This window comes from Oculina patagonica, chromosome 1 (genome assembly GCF_052425735.1).
Source record: "Oculina patagonica isolate OP01 chromosome 1, crgOcupat, whole genome shotgun sequence".
In the NCBI taxonomy this organism is placed as follows: domain Eukaryota; kingdom Metazoa; phylum Cnidaria; class Anthozoa; order Scleractinia; family Oculinidae; genus Oculina; species Oculina patagonica.
Genome location: NC_135758.1, coordinates 9,336,809 through 9,359,403, shown reverse-complemented (window position 1 = coordinate 9,359,403; position 22,595 = coordinate 9,336,809). Strand labels below are relative to the sequence as shown.

Below are 22,595 nucleotides of genomic sequence, written 5' to 3'. Positions count from 1 at the left end.
ATTCTGCATGCAGCGTACTGGACTTAGCATTTGAGCGATGCTTCCCATTTAAGACTCATGGCTTCTTCTGACGGCTTCGCTTCTTCAGCCGGTATGTAATTTTCCCGTATTTCTTGAGTATAGTTTACTAAGATGGCCTGCATGCAGCCATCTCCTATTTCCTACAGCAAATGTCTGATATGAGCCAAAAATACAGACTGCAGACCTGCAGACACTTGTTCTCGGCCGGTTAGCTTGAACACAATTTGTTAGCCTGAATAACACTTTGTTGGCTTTTACAAGCCTGTTTACGGATAGCTCACAACTATGCTGATTGTATATGTTTACTTAACAATTTCAGGTCTGCAGGTCTGCAGTCTGGATTTGTCGCACACGAGATATTCTGTGCCAAGTTAATTAAATGCAACCAAGAGAATATGTTCATATTCTCTTGATGCAACATGTATTACTCGAGGCCTAATCCATTTTCTGAGTCACTGAAGAGTCCGAATAAGAGGCGAGCCTGAGATGAATTGTTAAGTTTAATATTGGTTTTGTTATTCGACTTTAGAGGAATGTTTACATGTATTCAGGTAGAGAAAAACGTCTTGATCGATTCGAGTTCAGTTAGGCTGGTTAGACCGAACGTCTCGCCAAAGGTAAAGAATGGGGCCTAGGCATAGAAAAGCTACATAAGACAAAGAATTCGGTTAGAGTCTACACAAGGCAGAGAATTCTATTTCATCGCGCGCTATTCAACATAAGCCATCCGGTACGATGACACGGACTCGGACTTGAGTCGGTCAACTGATAACCCACGCTCAATGCCGTTACAAAAGCGTTAGCTTACGTTATAAGTCTAGTAGTAGGTTCAATACTTTTCATCATAAGACGACATTCAGAGTAATCAGGTTGTTCTTATTTTAACTGAAAGTACACAATCGTGTCTTTCGTGGCGTAGAAGGTTAGTTGCAAGCGGGCTGTAAGCAGTGTGTAAGACGCGAACAGGGCGGAAGTGAAATCTTATCTCAGAATTCGATTTACAGGTAACAAAAAACAAAAACAAATATTCAAACTCGAAAAATTCACATTCTGAATTGAATGGTGCAACATAAACCTTCTACCTCGTCGATATTAAATCATAACAAACTTTGCATTGATTACACCCACTAATCCACTACAATTGCGCAATGACATATCGATCTCCATCGCATAACGTCACGCAACACAATTTGAGGGGCGTTGCATAAAAAAACCAAAAAGATAGCGAGTAAGTGACTAGGATAACGGTCGTCGTATTGCATTAGGCCTTATTTTATATTTTTTCCTAATGTTTTCATTACAGCGACGAAGGGAAGTAAATTATTGCTTATTTGTTTGTGGTTGTTAAGGAACTAGATTATTATCGTCTGTCCTACACGATGAACCGGAACTCATAGAAAAGTTGGCAATATGCCTAGACGATACCCGCCGAATGGTAATGAACTATAGACACTTGGCAAGGGAGCTGAATGTCGATGAAGATGTATTTACAAGAGAGGAACATCACAATCATCACAGCCCCGCAGCCATAATGTTTGAACATCTTAGGGACAGTTATCCAGACTTGAGAGTTGAACAAATAAAACATGCGCTGGCAGAGATAGGGAGAAACGATCTTGTTCGTTTGCTGGAGACAAAAGGTAATTTTTAAATAATTACCTTTAAAAACTGTACCTAATCTTTTATGCACTAAAATAAATGTATCTGTTCTTTAAAGGATTTCTGCGAAAAAAGTGGATTTGATTGAATCGTTGATTTTCTTTCGAGGCCATGTTAGGGGATCAGTTCAGGTTTTTATTACTTCACGCTGTTTAAAAAAAACATACACTATTACACACTATTGTTACGCCGCAAAATGTAATAATCGCCGCAAAATGTAATACTAACGCAAAATGTAATAACAATCGCCGCAAAATGTAATAATAACGCAAAATGTAATAAAATTGACGCAAAATGTAATAAAGTTGTTAACGCAAAATGTAAAAACTTTTTAACGCAAAATGTAATAACTTTTCTAACGCGTTATGTAATAACGCAAAATGTAATAACTCTAAAATTTATAAATATTTCGAAATCGTTCAGCAAAGCTCATTGACATTTACTTTTTGTTGGTTTCACGCGAGTTCAGCGTTATAGAGATATAGACTTACCGCTGCTTTGCTTTAACAAAAGCCCCGGTTTAACTCACCTTGCAGACTAGGGAGGTGGAGGGGGCGGGGATATGTTAATTTGCTAGCAGGGGTACGAGTACGATCGCATTGCATATGCTTCTGAATTTAACCCTGACACTTTGTGGTCGTAAGTCCTATCATGTGCTCGGTGTAAAATGACGACTGTTGTTTATTAAATCGTTTGTTTGAGTTTATCCTTCAACTACTAATTCTCCGCTTTCAAAGCGATTAACAGGATATTCCTCGGCAAAACAGACCAAAAAGAAGAGTATTTCTGGTTTGAAATAAAACATTGGTTTTGACCACTTGAATACAAAGTTGGTAATATTGTGAAAACAGTGGGTGTTTTATATCTCCCAAATTTACTCGAAAAGGCAGAGGCCAAAGGATTACGAAACTGTTCAATTAGAACACATCAAGGTTATTAGTGATTTTATTTACCATTCACTTTCAAGTTCTTGTTAACCTTCTTCAATGAGTATTTACTGTAAGTATTAGTTGAAAAGGATGGGTGTAATGGAGACTATAAACTGCGAACAATTATTCACTGCGATAATATATTTAATGAGTAATAGGTTTTGTGGGTGGCAAAAAATGGCTTACGGTTGAAAACGACGACTATCTGCTTGTATCTGTTTTCTATTACGGCGGATAAGGGGCGAGATTTCTAAATCCGCCCTACATGTTTTCACTTGTCTCTGGATGCTAAGAAGCTAATTTTCATTAGGTTAATGAAACACGTTTGGTTTGCTACTACTTAATGTACAAAACATACCCAACCTATTAACAGATGAGAGTCGAGGCTACATCTCGCCCCGATCTGAACTAAAAGACCTGTGTGGTAGGACGAGGTACAAAATTCAAATTCCAATAAGTACCTGCCAGAAAGAAAAAGGTCTTTGGGAGGGGGGAGGGGGGCAGTTCCTATTTGGTCCTTAATAACTTACACGAGGTAAATTATCGAGTGCAATTCGCTCAATTCATGAATTGAAGAGACATGTTATTTAAGGGTTATTACATTTTGCGTTATAACATTATGCGTTAGAAAGTTTATTACATTTTGCGTTAAAAAGTTATTACATTTTGCGTTAACAACTTTATTACATTTTGCGTCAATTTTATTACATTTTGCGTTATTATTACATTTTGCGGCGATTGTTATTACATTTTGCGTTAGTATTACATTTTGCGGCGATTATTACATTTTGCGGCGTAACACACTATTTACAGAAGATACATTAATTAAAAGAGGGAAATTATAACAATAAAGAGCCAAAATAAAATGTGCTCAGCGACCAAAGAAGCATAGGCTATCGTGTTGGTCACTGACATCTTTCGAGTCTTTTCTTTGCCTTTTCTGAATCACCTCCATAAATCGTACAATATATCTTTATCCTACCTTATCTGAGATATTGGTATAAGAGCCAATAACGCGCCTTGAATTCGTTTCTACGCAGTTTTTGGAATGTGTATCGCACAATCCTATAAGAAATGAGTGGACGGCCATTCCTCGGCTCTAAACGCGGCCGTGAAAAAAAATGGCGGCGTTTAAGGATTCAGCCAAATCCATTTTTCCCACAGTGCTTCGAGTTACATAAAGTGTTATTTTCAAGGGAACAAATCGGAGGGCTTGTAATGAGGAAGCTTAAAATAAACGTTGGCAAGTTACAAAATGGTAGTTTTTTTCATTAAAGTCGTCGTCATTTAAAGCCGCTTTTAATTGAATATCCCCGTTTCAGTTACAGACATCATAACAACAACCTTTTACAAAACAAATGACATTAAAGCTGTTTAGTGTTTTTGTATCTTTAGATTGTGTCCCCAATCAGCACCATGTCTTTAAGGTCGGGACACACCGCCTCGCCTCGTGTGACATGGTACATTCTTGCGACAAAATTTTGTCGCTGCGATGTGTCGCACGAATTCAAACTGGTTTGAATTCGTGCGACACATCGCAGCGACAAAATGAGCGATTGCAGCGTTGTCGCAGCGTGTGTACACGTCTGCGACAAATCGCTGCGACAAGTGGCTGCGACAAATTATAATTAACCAAAGAGAGAGCGTCATGTATTCTCGCCGTATTGAATTGGAAAACTAGTTCACATTCCCGGCCACCCTTCCAAATTCGCTGTTCTGTTGTGCACCGAACAAACACCTTGTCGCAGTGACTTGTTTTTTAAGCAGTACACACAGAGCGACTCGTCGCATAGTGCCGTGTGTCCCGATCTTTACAGGGAGCTTGATCTATTTAGACACATAAATAAAGTCATCATCATCATCTTTGTCGTCGTCCTTACACGCCGCATATAATATTCAACCAATGGGGCCAATGGAGCTTGGTAGCCAATTGAGATCTTTTTAAATGATGAATTTTTAATTAATGAAATAAAGATCAATTTACTGGGGATTGGCAAGTTAGCAATAAATAACGTTATTCTTTCCATCCATCCATCAACCCACATACCCACCCAAAATGTGATAAAAGTAACCCCATTAAATAATAATAATAATAATAAATATATTTTTATAGCGCCTATCCAGGCCTGCTCTAGGCGCTTTACAAATGTTTAAAAAAAAAAAAAAAAAAATATATATATATATATATATATATATATATATATATGACTACCAGTGGATAAACTGAAGACTTCATCTGCTATTAAAGTGCTCAATGGTAAAACCAGAGCTGTGAATAAAGAATGAATTTCTGGAGTCGGACTAGTTCAAAAACATTTAACCGCAGACAAAAGAAACATACATCGGACTGTGTGACACAACATTCAAAGAACGTTACAGAAACCACACATGCTCTTTCAGGAACGAACGGTACAAAAACGTAACCGAACTCAGCAAGTACGTATGGAGTCTAAAGGAACAGAAAATCAATTACCAAATTAAATGGAGAAAAGTCAAGCAAGCTAGATCGTATTCAAACGTAAACAAAAAATGTAATCTTTGCCTATGGGAGAAATATTTTATAATTTGTAAACCGGAAATGTCGACACTTAATCAAAGAAACGAACTGACATCGATATGCAGACATTCTAAGAAATTCCTGTTGAATACCGCATTTACTTAATATAGATTTACAAATCGTTTTGCGCTTTAGTCGTCCAATAGCATCTTAACATGTCACGCTAGTAGGCATTGTTCCATATTTTCAAATTTGTATATCTTTTCATGTAACCGTTATTGTAGTCAGTTGCCTGATGATTGCTTCGTAAGAGGCATGAAACTCCGAGTAGCAATTAAATGTTTTTGAACTAGTCCGACTCCAGAAATTCATTCTTTATATATATATATATATATATATATATATATATATATATATATATATATATATATATATATATATATATATATATATATATATATATATATATATATATATATATAAAAATATATATATATATTTTTAAAGTGATTAATGAATCGGGAAAACTGGAAACGGATGTGTATGTGAAACCAACGGATAGTCACCAGTATCTGCACTATAGCTCATGTCATCCTGGGTCGTGCAAAAGGAGTATACCGTATGCGCAAGCAATGAGGCTACGAAGAATTTGTTCGAAATCGTCCTTTTTCGAAAAGAGAGCGAAAGATTTGGTGCTTTTCTTAACCAACAGGGGTTACAAGAAAAGTTACGTCGAGAGCCAAATTCAGAGAGTAAGAAGCAAGACCAGAGAGGAGTTGTTGACAGGAAATCATCAAACGCGCAAGACAAAAACACCGTTCGTGGTGACTTATCATCCGGGATTGCCAAACTTAAGCAAGATTCTTAGGGACTTACATCCAGTGTTGCAGTCATCTAACAGATGCAAGAAAGCTATCAAAGATGTTCCATTAATAGCATTTCGGAAACCTAAAAGCCTTGGTGATTATTTGGTGAGAGCAAGAGTGAATAATCGTGAACGTGGAGATTACAGGCCAGGCACATGTAAATGTACATCCAGAAGATGTGAAGTTTGCAAATACATCGATGAGAACGGTCGTTTTAAGAGCTCACAAGACAATAGAAGTTATTCGATCAATTACAACCTTAATTGTAACTCTAGTTATGTAGTTTACTTAATTACGTGTAAGAAATGTTCGTTGCAGTATGTGGGCTCCACAACAACGAAATTTAGACTTAGGTTTAATAACCACAAGTCTAGAGTTAGGCGACACGAAATGTTGACGCAGGCCGAGAAAAGGGCTGATGATCTTTTGTACAGACATTTTTGTAGTGAAGGACATAATGGACTAAGCGACATTAAGATTCAATTGATAGACCGGGTTAATGGAGAACAACAGTTGCGAGAAAAGGAGGGTCAGTGGGCTTATAGACTGAAAACTCTAGATCCGAATGGATTGAATGATAATGATTTTTTCTTTGTACAAAATAGGCGCTCGAGACGTACGTAGATTTATGTAAAGTTAGTTAGCGCGCGCATGCGGGGGAGTAAACGAATTATTGTAGCGCGCGCGCGTGGTTGCTCAATTTGAAACTTGTTAATGTAGTATGGCGCGTGCAGGGCAACGGTTATTTACCCTGAAGAAGACGCCTATAAGGCGTCGAAATATAGGTAAAAAAATGAAAAAAATGTCTTCATTTGTGATAAAGTTATATATATATATATATATATATATATATATATATATATATATATATATAATAAAATCAATAAAAATTTTGTTACAATTAGCTGAAAAAAAACTCTTAAAATTAAAAATTTGCATTAAAAGTAATAAAAAGTAAAAATCGCTAAGAGTAATAAGTTTTAAAAAGAAACGTTTTGAGTTTTATCTATCTATCGCGAGGAACAAACAACTAGAGAGACTTGATAATTCTAGTAAAGGTACATATTTCGTAAATCGTTAATATTACACAAATCAGTGAAACGCCCCTTTTTATTTCCTTTTTTTGTAGAAATGGCAAATCCGGGAGGTTTGTTCGCGGACCTCATCACTAATGATTTGGAACTGTTAGAAACGTTGGCGTACAGACTTGATCGTGTAAGACCAGCTCTATCGGGTGTCAGAGATTGGGGAGACTTGGGGATGGAAATGGGGGTTCCTGTTTCCGTTCTGAATGGCCTTGAATCTGAGTCACAAAGACGGGAGGAAAGTCCTACAAAGGCATTTCTGCACTGGGTGACTGTGTCAAGGCCTGCAATAACTTTCATTGATTTTGTGAAGGCGCTGGAGAGAATAGAGCGCTATGACGTTATTGAGATGATAAGACAACAATTTCCAGACATATGCGGTGAGTACGTTAAGTGGGATATTAACTGTATACTGCGTGAAAGCATTGCATAAATGTTTTATCCCATTAGTTATCCCATGACCTTTAACTGTATAGACAGTTTGCATCGATAAAAAATGGTACCGAATATTTCCGAATACATTCGGATAATTTTAGTCCACTTTTCGAGGAACTTTCAAAAATGCCCAAAAGGTCATTCTGAACCACAGGCAGACCACCCTATGTGTTCGCAGTTGAATCTATGTCGACATGTGAGATCTCCGAACTATAGAAATTAAAAAAAACAATGACGGTTATGAATAAAGCACTGAACAATGCATATTTAGGATCATTGCGATCCGAAAACTTCAGTACAGTTACATGAACTATAAGTCGAGTCGTGTATGACACTTTATCTGCCGTCTGCGCCTTTTAAAAGCGTTACTTCATTGAATTGCTTTCGACCGTTGGCTTTACTCTTATATGTATAGCCAACGGTCGAAAGCAATTCAGTGAAATAACGCTTTAAAAAGGGGGAGAAAGCAGAAGCATTCGGATTACGATGAGCCTAAAATTCTTCAGTGCTTACGTAATTCATAACCGCCATAGGTATCTTTAAATTTCTTTTGTTCGGCGATCTCATATGTCAACCGAGATTCAGCTGCGAAGACGCAGGGTGGTCTGCCTGTGTCTGAACTGGAATCCGAACGTTTAAGAGGCTGTCTTTCTTAAAAACACCCTCTCAAATCTGCGTCAAAAAATAATTTTGTCTGAAACTCTGGCAACTGAAAGACTTTACCGAGGCTTAAACTAAAACAGATTTGGTTTGATTCAAAATGATTTTCTAGCCGCGTTAGAAGCCATTAAATATTTTGCCCTTTCAGGCCCGCCGCAAAGTCTGAAAAATTAGAAAAATAGGTATTTTTCGAGCCGCTGTCAAATATTTCATTCGCATCGAACATCAACAATTTTAATATGCAATTTGCTCATAAACATTTCTAGTTTTCTAAGAAGGTACCAACTTTTCCCTCGTTTTATCTGGAAATGCGGAATCAAGGATATAATGACCACTACTGATTGGCATCGAACGAAGGTTGAAAAATGGCCATGATTTAGAAACGAATATTTCAATTTCGGGACTGATGACTCTACTCTACACAGCCGAAAAGTGTAGTCCTTTATCTGCAGCAATATGCAAAATCAAATGTACGTTTTTAGAAGTTCAAAAGTTATGACCATTTGTATCAACCTGGTATCAGCACATGTGCGAGTAATAACAATATTTCCGCTTATAATTGTCGTCATTACTCGCACATGTGCTGATACAAACGGTCATAACTTGTGAAATACCAAAAAGGTACATGTGATTTTGCATATTTTAGCAGATAAAGTACTACACTTTTCGGCTGTGTAGAGTAGAGTTATCAGCTAGGTCCCGAAATTGAAATATTCGCTTCTCAATCAAGGTCATTTTTCAACCTTCGTTCGATGCCGATCAGTAGTGGTCATTATATCCTTGATTTTGCATTTCCAGATAAATCGAGGGGAACGTTGCCACGTACTTTCTAAGAAAACTAGAAATGTTTATAAACAAATTGATATAAATATTGTCGGTGTTCGATGCGAATGAAATATTTGACAGCGGCTCGAAAAATGCCTATTTTTCTATTTTTTCAGACGTTGCAGCGGGTCCCGAAGCGAAGGGGCCAAATATTTGATGGCTCCTAACGCGGCCTGAAAATCATTTTGGATCAAACCAAATATGTTTTAGTTCTAGCCTTGGTAAAGTCTTTCAGTTGCCAGAGGTTCAGGCAAAATTATTTTTTTAAAACGAATTTGAGTGGGTTTTATTAAGAAAGACGGCCTCTTAAAAAAACTATGACGAGCTTCGGAAAGCCAAATTTGAACTTCAACCCTGCGCCACAATTAACAGTGTCAGGGCCTTACATAGCGCGAGGGCAGGGGGAGGGCAGTTGCTCCCGCCAGGAAAACTAAAATCTAAGAAAACTAACTAATAAAATTTAAAAAAAAAACTAAAGTTGTGCGGAGTTTGTCCCCGCAGTGGGGAGTTTTCCCCAGTAGACAAAAAATCCTAGGTACGGCCCTGAGTGTCGCGGAAATTATGAAATTTGTCTCAATAATATATTCTATAAGTACACATAGTAAAGAGTAGTTGTAGTAAGCCGCATTCTATCTTATCAGAGGCATCTCACCCTAGCTATGTTGTGGCCAGAGGAGAAAGAGCCATGGCAGCTTACCAAAGAGCTTTAGAAACTGGCGAAACACTTGACAAGCGCGTGAAAATTTATTTGATCGGCCAGGACCGCGTGGGAAAGACAAGTCTCGGCAAAGCTCTTAAAGGTGAGAAGTTTAATCCCAAAGAGCCGAGTACTGATGGTGTTCAGATGCACGAGCCCGTGATGAATGCTGGTCTTCAGCCGTGGAAGTATTCCATCATGCAAGAAGAAACGACTACATACCGTCAAAAATGCGCTGAGTACATCAGCACATATTTGCTGACAGAATCAACGGGAGGGCAACAATTGCCAACAAATGGCGAAAATGATGTCAAAATGGACGAAACGACAGGTTGGAAATAATTTCTTTAGCTTTCTTTAAACTAATAACCTATTTGTTCTACCCTTGTGATCTCCGAATAAAGTATTGATTTCTCATTGCTTTATGTCACTGCCTTAAAAGAAAGAGACCACACTAATGGCGTAAAACTCTTCCGATTTATGATTTCAAAAGCGAAACCTGAAGACAACAATAACCGTTGCTTCATCTGTTATAAAAGTGCTCAATGGTAAAACCAGAGCTGTGAATAAAATATAAATTTATGAAGTCGGACTAATTCAAAACCGTTTATTCGCTACTCGGAGTTTCATGCCTCTCACGAAGCAATCATCAGGCAACTGGCAACAATAACGGTTACATATAAAGATATACAAATTAATATACAAGATATACAATGAAATTGGAGAACAATGCCTACTGGCGTGACATTTCAAGATGTTATTGAGCGCCAGAAGCGCTGAACGATTGGGTAAATCTAAAATGTCATTTTGTTTCTATGATTAAGTGTTGACATTTCTGGTTTTGCAAATTATAAAATCTTTCTCACAAAGACACATTTTTTGTTGATATTAGAATACGATATTGCTTGCCTTATTTTCCGCCATCTAATCTCGTAGTTGATTTGGCATTGGCAAAAAGCATAAGAAGAAGAGCTAAAACAATTTTGATTTCTTTTGCCTTTTCTTATGCTTATGCCACGTGGGCACAGTAACTGAGAGTTTTCAACTGAGACATTGCACTGAGCATGAATGAATGAGAACGTGTCACCAATCCGTTGAGTTTCCCGACTGCTGGTCAAGGGGAAAACAGGCTTTGGGAACGAGATTGACGTGTCACATATTTGTAGATGATCATACGCGCATATTTGCATTACGTTATGGTTCGTAAAAAGAAACCAATTTGCCGTTTTTGCAAATCGTATATATTAAGCTTTCTTGGATATTCACCTTAGTGAATTAGACTAATACAATTATTCGCCGAAGGCGAATAAATGTTCAATATTTGTTATCTTACAGATCAATCAGCATTGGGCACAAACCAGCAAGCAAAGGTCCCAGATGAAATTTCCGGTATTGTGGTAGAAAAACTCGAGAAAAAGGATGGTACTGACCAAGAAGGAATTTGGCCAGTTATTTGGGATTTTGCTGGCCAGGCTGTTTATCGTGCCATCCATCCTATCTTTATGTCGCCTGAAGCAGTTTACCTGTTGGTGGTTGATCTAACAAAAGATCTTTCTGACATTGCCAAGTGTCATGTTCAAAGTGATGGTGACGAAGAGTCTGTGATCCAAGCCGCAGACTGCCATGACACGAACTTGGATCACGTTATGAGGTGGCTAGACTTGTTACACTCTTTGGTGCATTCTGACAGTTGCAAGAAGTCCCCTCCTGTGATCCTCGTTGGGACGCACGCTAAATGGAAAGATAAAAATGTGGATAAGAAGAGTGACGCTTTAAACAGCAGCATATGTAAAACTGCAAGAGTTCTTAGCCAGCGCATTGTAGCAACCTTGAATGTAGATAACACTAAAGCTGGTCAACCCCACGACCAAGAAGATCCACGAATCATTAGCTTGCGTAGGAAGATAATAGAAGTGGCTGACGCCATGCCCCAAACGAAAGTCAAATTTCCATTAAAATGGCTTCAGGTTGAAGACGAGGTCTACCAACAAGCCAAGCAGAGAGCAAAATATATGACAAGAAGACGATTCAAGCTGGAAATCGTTGACGCAATCTGCCAACTGGAAGAGGAAAATGACTTTGAACACCTTTTAGATTTTTTGCAAGATCGTGGCACAATAGTCAATCATGACCGTGCTGACAATCCGGATGGACTGGTTGTACTGGATCCACAATGGCTTATCGATGTACTTTGTAAGATCGTGTCAGTCAAAAAGGAAGAAGACGAGGGACTGGCTATTCGTTCGCTTCGCGACGACCTTGGAGAGAAAGGTATTCTTGATCCTGAGCTTCTTGATCATGCATGCAGTACCCAGAAGCTTTGTAACATCAAAGATTCTCTGCTCTATATTATGAAGAAATTTAATCTTCTTTGTCAATGTAAGGGCGAAGACGACAAGCCTGTTTACTTGGTTCCATGTATGCTGACAGTAGAACCAGAAGAAAATCTGATACCCTGCCCAGCAATTAACGGTTCCCAACCTGTGTACATCACATTCGACTCCAACTACGTTCCATATGGGCTGTTTTCCAGACTTCTTGTTCTTTTTGGTGAGTGGGCTGCATCAAGAACCAGCTGTAAACAGCAACGATTTTTTGCTAATGCAGCTCGGTTTGTTGTTGGAGAATCGACTTGTGTGGGTCTTGTCTGCTACAAAAGTGTCATCAAGGTTCACATTTGGGCAATGGACCAATACTCAGACCCAGTTCATTCGACGCCAGTGATTTGTGCTGAAGTGCTCAGGTGAATATGCTTGAGATTGATTTGTAAGATATTGACGAGGTTGTATGTATAACACACAATTTCAAGTGCAAATTATTTAAATAAATAGCACAGATTAAATTAACAGACTGGCAAAATACCACGAGCGCAACGAGTACAATTTGTAATTTTGAAAAAAAAAACACACAAAATGTTATTTATTCTTAATTGCATGAGAAAAATGATCTGATTGCTGGAAAACTAAAAACATCAGTAACTATGTTTAAACTCTAACACTATCAAAACTTCTCATTTCAAATGAGGAGATGACTTTTCATTGTTCCTTTTAGAAGTAAATGCATCCCACTACTACCTATGTTTCGTCCTGCAATACATGATCTTCCGTTGATGTCAGCCGTAAAAAAATTCTAATCTCACAATACCTTAGCTTGAGCACGACTCATAAGCTAGGTAGTACCCCTTTGTGCCACCTCAAGAAAGGTATGCTCGTGAATTTGTTCCACAAATTACGCGTAAAACCACCGATCTTGAAGTCACAAGCTTAAGGCGGCATCCACATCTGTTTCGATTATAATTATTACGAAGTCTCAATCATGTCTCGTAGGAGCCTCCTTTTTTTCTTGTAGTAAAATTTAAAAAAATAAAAAACAAACACAAACGGAATATATCAAACTAGGTTTATCCCTTACAGAGTGGTTCATGTCGCTGGTCACACCTTCTCACTTAACAATATATGATAGTGTTTGTAATTAGTTGTTTCACCGACTTCTATAGATTTCTCGAGGAGAGCCTAGGCAGACTGAAAAGAGAATGTCACTGGCTGCGCTTCGTGTCTTGGAAGTTCTGTGGCCAATGCAGATTATGTCTTGGTAAAGTTCACCCCGAAACTAAAAAGTGCTTCCGGCACCAGAAACGTGAATGTAACGATGACGACTGCGCTCACTACGTTTCATTGGGTGATTCCCCCTTCTGCTGTACAGATGCCAAAGGCCCTGACCTGCGCCTACCTCTGACGTGGATTCAGGTTAGTGTACAAAATCGAGTAAATCAATTTTGGCGAAGGCGCGTTATTTAAAATTCAATTTGTTTAAAAGGAAATTCTATCTTGCCCAATATAAATTCATTCATAGTGATTATAGGGCAAATATTGTAAATTATTTTGGATCAATTTAGGTTTCTGGGGAAACTGCTCACCTACCCCTCCCCAAACCTAACATTTTGCCCAAAGCGATAAGTAAGGGTTAATGTTAGGTTTGGGGGGGGGGGGGTAGGTGAGCAGTTTCCCAGAAACCTAAATTGATCCATTATTTTTAAGCAAACGACACGCAATGCATACAGAAGCGATGGCGTTCACAAGGGGTCTCCGATAATTTTCATAAAATTTGCCAAAACATTAATTTAACTTAAATAAAAGTAGTTGACAACTTGTGTGTTAAATGACTGTTATCCAACTAATATTCGAATCCTGCTCGGGGCACGTAATTTTTTTTTCATTTCAGAGACGTGTGTCGAAAGCCTTCTGTAATTTGTTTATTTCTACCTTTCCAAAGGCTTTCATGATTTCATAAATATTTCTTTCCAACTAATATTCAGTTCTGTTTTAGGAGTGGCGCACAAGGCGCACAATGTCTCAAGAACAGTACGGTGAGTTTACTGAAATTTTTGTATAGGTCTTGAAGAAATGAAGTTCTCGGGCTAAGGGCAACAAACAGAGAGTGCAACTACATCTCTCTGTTTGTCCAAAACTATGTGAGCTATGATTATGAAATTTGTGTAGTATGTAAAGCATCCAAGATTGTTCATTTTAGGTGTGGGGACTTGTCAATGTTTGGTTCATATTACGCCAAAATCTGCCTTTATAAAACCAGCCATTATTTTTCTCATATATTTCCTTGTTAAAGAAAAAATCGTGACAAACATCCAAATTATGGATAAGCTTGCTTGTCTGCTGGATCAACCAATCTGTCATGATAACCAAGACTTACCTTCCACCCAGTATTGGTTGCACCTCGCTGAAGAATTCAAAGTGTCAGACGAGGTTAAGATCAGATGCCAACAAAATCCTGAGAATAGCCCCAGTAAAAACATGTTTGTATTCAAAGAAGGGAGTGACCCTGATTTCACAGTCCAGTTGCTCAAAGATGGGCTACAGAGCATTGAAGGAAACGATCTTGTAAAGAAGTTGCAGCAGTGCACTCTGCCTGGTGAGTTTTCAATTTCGCTTTCTTGGTAACAGATATGTGCGGTGGCGGAAGTAACATATTCTATTCGCAATTACTTTTATAATTGTTGTTTGAAAGCTGTAGGTCGCGACTACAAGCAGCTAATAGTATTTATGTTAGTATAGCTCTGCTTCGTAATAAAGCCAACAGCACTAACGTTATTTAACGCAATAATTCAAATTATCTACTTAACGCGGCCTCTAGCACTGAGCACAAATAAATGAAGTATATACATCTCCAAAAGTGCATTTACACCTGCGAAAAAAATAAAATAGAAAATGGATTTGGATGTTAAGGATTTTATTCTTTCCATGAAATTTCTGTGTCGGGGAAACCATCATGTATAACTCTATACAGGTGAATGAGATGTGAAAACCAAAGCTTCTTTCCTCAAATCCCTTTTTTGGCCATAACACATTAAAGTTTTGTACATTAAGCTAGCAAAGTGCAGTCTATAACACGCACAGACCTTAAAATTTGTACTTGTATTTGTAATGCTGAAGAAACATTTTAAACCTTTTCTGTTGGTGCGTACCATATGCCGTTTATTTGATATATAGAAGCCCGAGACTTATAACCTTGATTTTGCGATATATGTAAATACATTCCAAGTGTGTTCAAAAATTTTTCTTTCAGTAGTTTTACAAGACACATACACCGTACAGCGAGACACTACAGGTCACACAAGCTTACCCCATTGAAAACTTAAAAGGGTTGAATGCCAATTGAACGGCAAGTTCGAGAATCTGTAAAATGTACAGAAGTATGAATTCTGTTACACAAGACAGCCTAACGGACTGTTTAATTCTTACTGGGGTGAATACATTTTGATTATCAGATACTGCAACGATAAAAGACCTTCATGTTGACCATGCTGAAATCTTTGAGAGCATTTGCTTACAGCTGGACCATTACAAGAACTGGCAAGCCCTTGGTCAAAAGATTGGCATTCTAGACGACAAGCTGCAACAAATCGGTACATCTACCAGCTGCTCGAAAACAGCCCTCAACATTATTGAAACACGTAAACCTGAGCTGACTGTAAAGGACATGCAAGCTGTCTTAACAGAAATGCAAAGAGAAGATGTTTGCATCGTATTGGACAACCTTCCAGGTAGCCGTTTGTATTTTCAATATAGCTTTGTAAAAATTTGTCGAGTGTAATCGTCCAGGTTTTATTTTGGTGAATAACTTTTCTTTAGCAAATGGCATGCAATGGCAATGGGGGATGGCAACGACCATTATTTTATGCTGGGTATAACATGTTCTTTTAAACCAAAGCAAAACGAGTAACAGTAAATTATTTACCCGGTTTCTCAAAATGGCTCTCAGGAGATCGTTGGAAAGTGTACTTGCATCGGAGACCGCAAGGAGCAAGGACGAGAACTGACAGCAAACTCAACCTCTCAACCCACATAATGATACCGGGTCCAGAATTAGAACCCGTGGGAGGCGAGCGCCTTTACCATTGCACCATGCTTGCTTCTAAAGTCGTTTCTCAGTTTACAGATTGCATCTCGTTTACCACTTTAATACATTCCCTTCTTTTCTTTGTTTTTTTTTTTTTCCTTTCGTAGAGGGAAGTACGATTACAACTCTCCTGGACAACCTAGACTGTTTGGAAGAGGTAACCGCCTTGTTAGACAAAGAAACACCAGGATTGAAAAACTGGCTACATTTCGCTCGGAAGCTTGGTATCTCTAAAGAGGAATGTGATAACTTGAAACCTAAAGGGATTCCAAGCCCAACCAAAAAGTTGATGGAATACATTGTTCAAGTTAACCCAGATCTTACATTGGAGCAGTTTATTCAAGCTCTAGAGAAGCTGCAACGACATGATGTTGTGAATGCCTTACAAAAATTCTTCTGCGGTAAGATTATATTTGAGTATGCACAATAATTAAAAAAAAAATACACGCACTACACTACTTGCGTTAATTGAAGCCAAGCTACATTTTTTTGTTAGTCAACTAACCTTATGTCTGTAATAACAATCCTTTTAGACTTGTTGTTTCATAGTGCCAATCATAGACTATACCTGTACTTCTTAACCAGTTTGAACTTTAATTGACACCTTCTTTTCAATGACGAAAACAGCTGGCCTTGAAAAGTGTTAAGTTCAGTGACATTTTGAGATGAGATTATCTGTAGGGTGACATATTGAATACGGACGTAGGTTACATTGGGTTAAGCTAAGGTAATTCTGAACGACAGAGTCTACTTCTTGTTAAGTTGAGGCTGTCTATTCAGTGCTCCTGCCAAACTCACTCTTCCAGTATTTGTTACACATGCAAATGTCTGGTCAGATCACATTTGAATGAGTTCACTCAAAAACAATACCAATTCTGTATTAAATCTCACAGTTGTAGCTTTACATTGTCTATCATTGTGTGTACTTGAGTTGTACAATTACTTTTTTTGCAATTACACTGAAGCTGCTTTGTTGGCTTTAAGATCGGGTAAAAGCTTCTTTTTTCTTTGACTGACTGAAAATAGACTTTTGCTCTTGTAAGTTCATCAAGCTTCATGTTTTTATTCTGGCACATAACAACGACCTCTTCTTTTACTGCCACGTATATATCAGGTAGGGCTGGTATAACGTCGTTTTGGTTAACTGACATGAAATTTTCACAATGACTGTGTCTTATCCATTGTGAAAAACAAAACAAGCAATCACCAGCACCCTTCAGCTCGCAAATTACGTAACACAGTTTATGATTTTTAGCGTGCAGCTTAGTCATTTTGTACTACTCATTCGTTAATATTTCATTGTGCTACATCTGAAGGTCCCGCAGGTAAGCAAGGCTTCAATGAGGGAGTCATTAAAAATGTCACAGATGGTGTTCAAGACTTGAGCTTAGGAGAAAAGGAAGCTCTGCAGAAGTAGTGGAGACAAGACCGAAAAGGACCAGCTGGATGCTTAAGTGAAGGCTAGTGACTTAAAGGCCTTTGTAACGGATTTAAGCAGATTTTTGAACAGCCAAAATATATATTTGTGTCGTAGAAAACCTAGAAATATGGTTCATTCTTATTAGCAACTGCTATAGTAGAGCACTGAAATAGCTAACAAGCGCCTTTGGCTGCGGATGGCAGTAGGAGGGAAATGGATTACAACTTGAAAAATCGAGTCTTCGCTTTTCAAGATGTTTCCACGCGTCTTCTAAAAAAATCGATATTTTGGCATTAGGTTGATTTCTATCCGCAGTTTAACGTTATATATCGTCCTTTAGATGTTTAAAGATCATAATGTTTTCATGGAATAAGTTGCTTACTACTAAATTCAGAATAGTTAAGACCAATGATCTGCGAAATTCCCGTGACGTTGTTCCTTCAGATGACAAAGGTATCTACGATAACTGTTCTCCTGTGCCTCAGTGATGTCAAGTCGAGAGGGCTAGGTTATGATGGTCTTGGCGATTTTATCACTATTTCAGCTAAAGTGAGAACTGTAACGTGTGAAGGAAGGCTGGAGATGGTGACGTTTGCTATCAAAGCTTACAAGTATCATTGTTCACTTTTACTGTTTTTTTCCCTCATTTATTGCTTTTATTTTAGCTTCATACTTCCAAAATATATTTTCTACCCAATTATCCAGGGTTAGTTGATGGAAAGGAAGTAAACGATTGAATAAAACCATTGTTTCTGGACAAAACGAGGACGAAAGTTGAAAATACAATAAGCTCTCGCTCTTGTTTGGCCCGGATTAGTGATTGGATGTCAGTAGCAGCTTTTACCAGTGTATTTCCGCGCAGCAAGCCCTATATTCCCCGTTCAATAACGTCTTCACCTCTCATAATTATTCACAAAGGTTTTAGAATGTCGGTCTAACAAAAATCAAGTTTAGCTGAATGTAATAATTTTTTATATCGATTTATCAATTTTAACCATGTCCTATTTGTTTTGTTTATTGCTTTTTTTTTAAGATTTCAATCGATTTTAAGACCTGTTTACGGTCAGCCGGCCACAAGGAAGTCTCGCCACACCATTGATTATCATGATCTAGCCCTTCTAAAACCTGGACAGGATACAGTTTTATAGGAACAGATAGTACGTAGTATGCATTGCACTATACGCATTCTTACCTACCGTATATTGGTAGGTTAGTTAGAGTTAACTATAGTTGCAGTTTTGTTTTAGTAGGGACTTTAAGATACCTGGACGGCTGATCTCGAGGACGGTGCGAGGACGGTAGAATTTCGCGAGGAGGACTAGGTTGATGTCGACGTTCTTGGCGGGAACTTCCAACGTTAAGAGCCGTCGTGTGTGAACGGAGGACGGCTTCGTTAGTGGATCAATAATTCCTTAGCCCAAAACTTGCGAAGAAAAACATTTGGCGCTTCTAGCCCAAAGTCTGGGACCAGAAAGCACTATTTTCATTCACAGGGTACAAATTCCAAGTGAAATTTTTGTAGAAACACAAGCAAGAAAGTTCATAAATTCACGCACGTGGCTTCGCCATCAGCGTTTATGCAAAGCACAGCAAATATATTCGCAACCGCAAATAAAACTTGACTTCTTAACTTTTTATTAGTACCAAACCAAGAATACCATAAAGGACCACCTAACATAGTAACAGAATTAAAAAATAATGAGATTTTTAAACGAAATCATACAAAAAGCACTCCCGTTCACTGGTGGACGGCAAAACTCTACTTCTCACGTCCTCAACAATAGCTGGACGGAGCTGGACGGCAATGTGCGTGAAGCGGGCATGCGCAATATAAGCTACACGCGAAAAATTACTTCCGGTCAGCCGTCCTCGAGGTCAGCCGTCCAGGTATCTTAAAGTCCCTAGTACTAGTCGGTGGACGGTTTCAGTGTAATAATTAAAGGAAATGTAACGGTATGCACAAGCAATTCTAACAAGGGAGATACTTTTTATCTCCCGTGGAAGGTAAAACTACCGGTATCTATTTACTCGTATAAAGGTAGTGCTTAAGACTTCGCTTCTCTCGATCCGGGCAAAAAAGTTCGATCGTTTTGAGAAAAACAGCCTTAATTTAATTATGTATTGTGTCACTATTATTGGCCAATAGATTATTTGCTTTAGCACAAGTCAGTTCAAACACAAATTTTGTATCATGATGTCAACCCCTGACTGCAATTTTTTAGCATTTTTAGTTTACGTAGTTGCTAGTTTGCGAGCAATATAGCTTAATGTAGACTAACAATCGTTGTTGGTTTGGATGAGTGAAATCTAAGACACTTGCTTATTTAATTTTAGCGGTCATCGCAGTGGGATGCTATCAGTTCTAGATATACAGTGTACTCCACTTTAGTTTCTCGGCGTTCGCACGGCCACCAAGTTTTCCCGCCGAAAGTCGGCAGCACGTGCCATTTTTCCATTCAGCTCAGACTAAATTTCCAAAAAAGTTTCAAACGTGAATGAAGAACCAAATTTTCTCTCAAATTCGACATTCTTATAGAAAGCCATATGACGTCATATGCCGCCTGGTCGTAGAAAAGCGGTGAAGGATCCCAGTTCCTCTAGATGTGGCAAGTTATAAATTCCGTAGCCGTCCCGCGAGAAAAGCCCTCAGCTACGCAAGCTATACACCATTTTAATAAGTCGAGACACCATTTTGAATATTTAACTTTCCGCGAATGACGTTGTTAATGAAATATTCATCTGCGCCTCGACGTATTAAAATGAAGTATCTACCATTGTAATAAGCCGAGGTGTCATTTTGAATGTTTTATTTATGACGTCATTCGCGGAAAAATAAAAATTCAAAATGGCCCCTTTGACTTATTAAAAGGGTGTATAAACGAACAAATATCACCTTTACCAAGATGGTGCACTATATCTGTTGGTAGCCAACTGGTTAGCCTTAATTTTAGTTAGTTTATGTTATAAATATTGCTTTCTGCTCTTTGAAGTGTCCCAGTCAACCTTTTGCCCTGGGTCTTCGTTCCAATTGACCAGCGGTCGTGAAACAAGCAGCCATGAATACCCGAAAACCTTGAACTTCCGGTTTAATTATGCATGCCTTAGCTATTAGAAGCAAGTAATGACTCAATGAACTCCTTGGTCTTTTGCTTCTGGTCATTTTTATTGTTTTACAACCAATCAAAATCGATCCTGTAACGGAACTCTAGAGAGCCGCTTGTTCGTAAGGAGCGAAGACTTGAGGTGCAAGTTTAGTCTCCAGGTAACACAGTAGTGCTAAACAAATAGCCCTTATGCATTTGTACGTCAGACAGGCTAGTTTCACCATCAAGCCTCGCTTTCGAAGTGCGAAATTGCAAATTTTATCATGAACGATTTCCCTATACAGCAAAGATGAAAAGAATACCCACGTGAAAACCGCATAAAGGTGGCAGAAGGTTGAAAATTTTTTCGCGTAAACGAGGCTTGGTGGTGAATTTTGAGCATATGACGTTATCATGCATAAGGCCTATCGACACTTAAACAGTGTGATTTTGATGAAGAGTAATTGACATGTAAGGGTTTCAAAACCATCACAAATAAAAACTTTTTTTTTTTATTTACAGTATAGTTTTGTAGACACGATTACGTTATACCTTTCGACAATAATTTTAATTTACCGCGCCGCGTTGCGAAGCTCGTTGGAAAGTTGGGTACTACGTTACGGAGTAACCAACCTTTGCGCAGAAGCGAATGCTGAAACTTTTTTGGAAGAGATTTGTCCACCCCTGCTCCCATCAATAATCTAATGGATCACCACTAAATAAAATAAACCTTAAGGTATCACGGAAGGAAAATTGGCGTTTTCGTTCCAAGTGAAATTGTGTGCAAACAATCAATGGTAACCCCAATAAAGTATATATTTTCTGAAAGCTTATTGAATAAAGATTGTAATTTTGGATTTTGTTTTGATCATATAGACCATAATAAGCAACGTCAGCATTTTGTTTGCAATTATGATGTTGCGCAACTTTAGGTTTATTTGAGAACACATTTACATGAGAGCAAAAACTTTTATGTGGAATTTGATCTACATATATTGGTCTAAAAAACGGTGTCTCAGATTTTTCTTTTCTTGCTCCATTAATTCTTTATGAATTTTTAAACTTTAACATGGCGTTTTTAGGGCTTTTTTAAAGATTAAAAATTCATAAAAAATTAATGGAGCAAGAAAAGAAAAATCTGAGACACCGTTTTTTAGAGCAATATATGTATATCAAATTCCACATAAAAGTTTAGGCTCTCATGCAAATGTGTTCTCAAATAAACCCAAAGTTGCGCAACATCATATTTGTAAACAAAATGCTGACGTTGCTTATTATGGTCTATATGATGCAAACAAAATCTCTCATTAGAATCTTTATTCAATAAGCTTTCAGAAAATATATACTTTATTGGGGTTACCATTGATGGTTTGCACACAATTTGACTTAGAACGAAAACGCCAATTTTCCTTCCGTGATACCTTAAGCACACTTTCAATTGGCATTCATATTGAACACATAAATAAAGAGAAACTCCCTGATATATGAGGAATGCCTGTTTTGTACTAACAAGTTTTGATTCATTAAATTCTTTTTGTTTTCTAAAGTGAAATATACTAAAGGTAAAACGGAAATATCACTTCACGCTCACTTTAGCATTTTGTAATTGTCTATTTGTAAATCATCTTGAATATGATAAGAGTTTAGAGTTTATACTACGATCCATTCCATATTGCTTTACGGATCCTAGAACAAAAATAAATATTTTAATGGGGGGATTCAGGAAAAGAAAACTGGACAATTCGCTTTTTTTATTTATTTTTTTATTCTTAGCTACTTGCATAGCACTGTAATAAATTCAGTCATAACAAGTTAGCGTTATTCTCAAACAAGTTTCTTTGCATTACAGACAATCTGGGCTAACCCTTGAGTGCTAACTAATATTTAAAGTACATTTTATAATCATCTTTTAAAAAATATATGAATAAATGCTATTTCGTATTCCACAAAATAGGTATAAATTATTGTTTTAGAAAAAAAAAAAAGGTTTGTTAAGCCTTTTAC

At 37.8% G+C, this 22,595-nt stretch overlaps 2 protein-coding genes across 2 annotated transcripts; both read left to right on the top strand.

The window, feature by feature from the left end:
* On the top strand, positions 1-14,066 carry LOC144636474 (uncharacterized). Its single transcript, XM_078495692.1, has 7 exons — positions 1-91; positions 1,371-1,661; positions 7,102-7,437; positions 9,619-10,005; positions 11,010-12,417; positions 13,171-13,420; positions 14,001-14,066. The coding sequence occupies exons 1-7, from the start codon at positions 58-60 to the stop codon at positions 14,064-14,066; spliced, it is 2,772 nt and encodes a 923-aa protein (XP_078351818.1). The 5' UTR covers positions 1-57.
* A 222-nt stretch (positions 14,067-14,288) lies between these two features.
* LOC144656451 (uncharacterized) lies at positions 14,289-20,181 on the top strand. The gene is made up of 5 exons (XM_078516674.1): positions 14,289-14,600; positions 15,457-15,732; positions 16,196-16,489; positions 17,405-18,748; positions 19,407-20,181. The coding sequence occupies exons 1-4, from the start codon at positions 14,324-14,326 to the stop codon at positions 17,503-17,505; spliced, it is 948 nt and encodes a 315-aa protein (XP_078372800.1). The 5' UTR covers positions 14,289-14,323; the 3' UTR covers positions 17,506-18,748; positions 19,407-20,181.
* Positions 20,182-22,595: the final 2,414 nt, after the last annotated feature.

What these genes read in the sequence shown, in the direction of transcription:
- LOC144636474 (XM_078495692.1), top strand. Translation starts at nt 58, where the DNA reads ATGGCTTCTTCTGACGGCTTCGCTTCTTCAGCCG. An exon ending in CGGCTTCGCTTCTTCAGCCG is followed by an intron (nt 92 to 1,370) that starts GTATGTAATTTT and finishes GTGGTTGTTAAG; the next exon opens with GAACTAGATTATTATCGTCT. An exon ending in TACCTCTGACGTGGATTCAG is followed by an intron (nt 13,421 to 14,000) that starts GTTAGTGTACAA and finishes GTTCTGTTTTAG; the next exon opens with GAGTGGCGCACAAGGCGCAC.
- LOC144656451 (XM_078516674.1), top strand. Translation starts at nt 14,324, where the DNA reads ATGGATAAGCTTGCTTGTCTGCTGGATCAACCAATCTGTCATGATAAC. An exon ending in CGTATTGGACAACCTTCCAG is followed by an intron (nt 15,733 to 16,195) that starts GTAGCCGTTTGT and finishes TTCCTTTCGTAG; the next exon opens with AGGGAAGTACGATTACAACT. An exon ending in CTTACAAAAATTCTTCTGCG is followed by an intron (nt 16,490 to 17,404) that starts GTAAGATTATAT and finishes CTACATCTGAAG; the next exon opens with GTCCCGCAGGTAAGCAAGGC.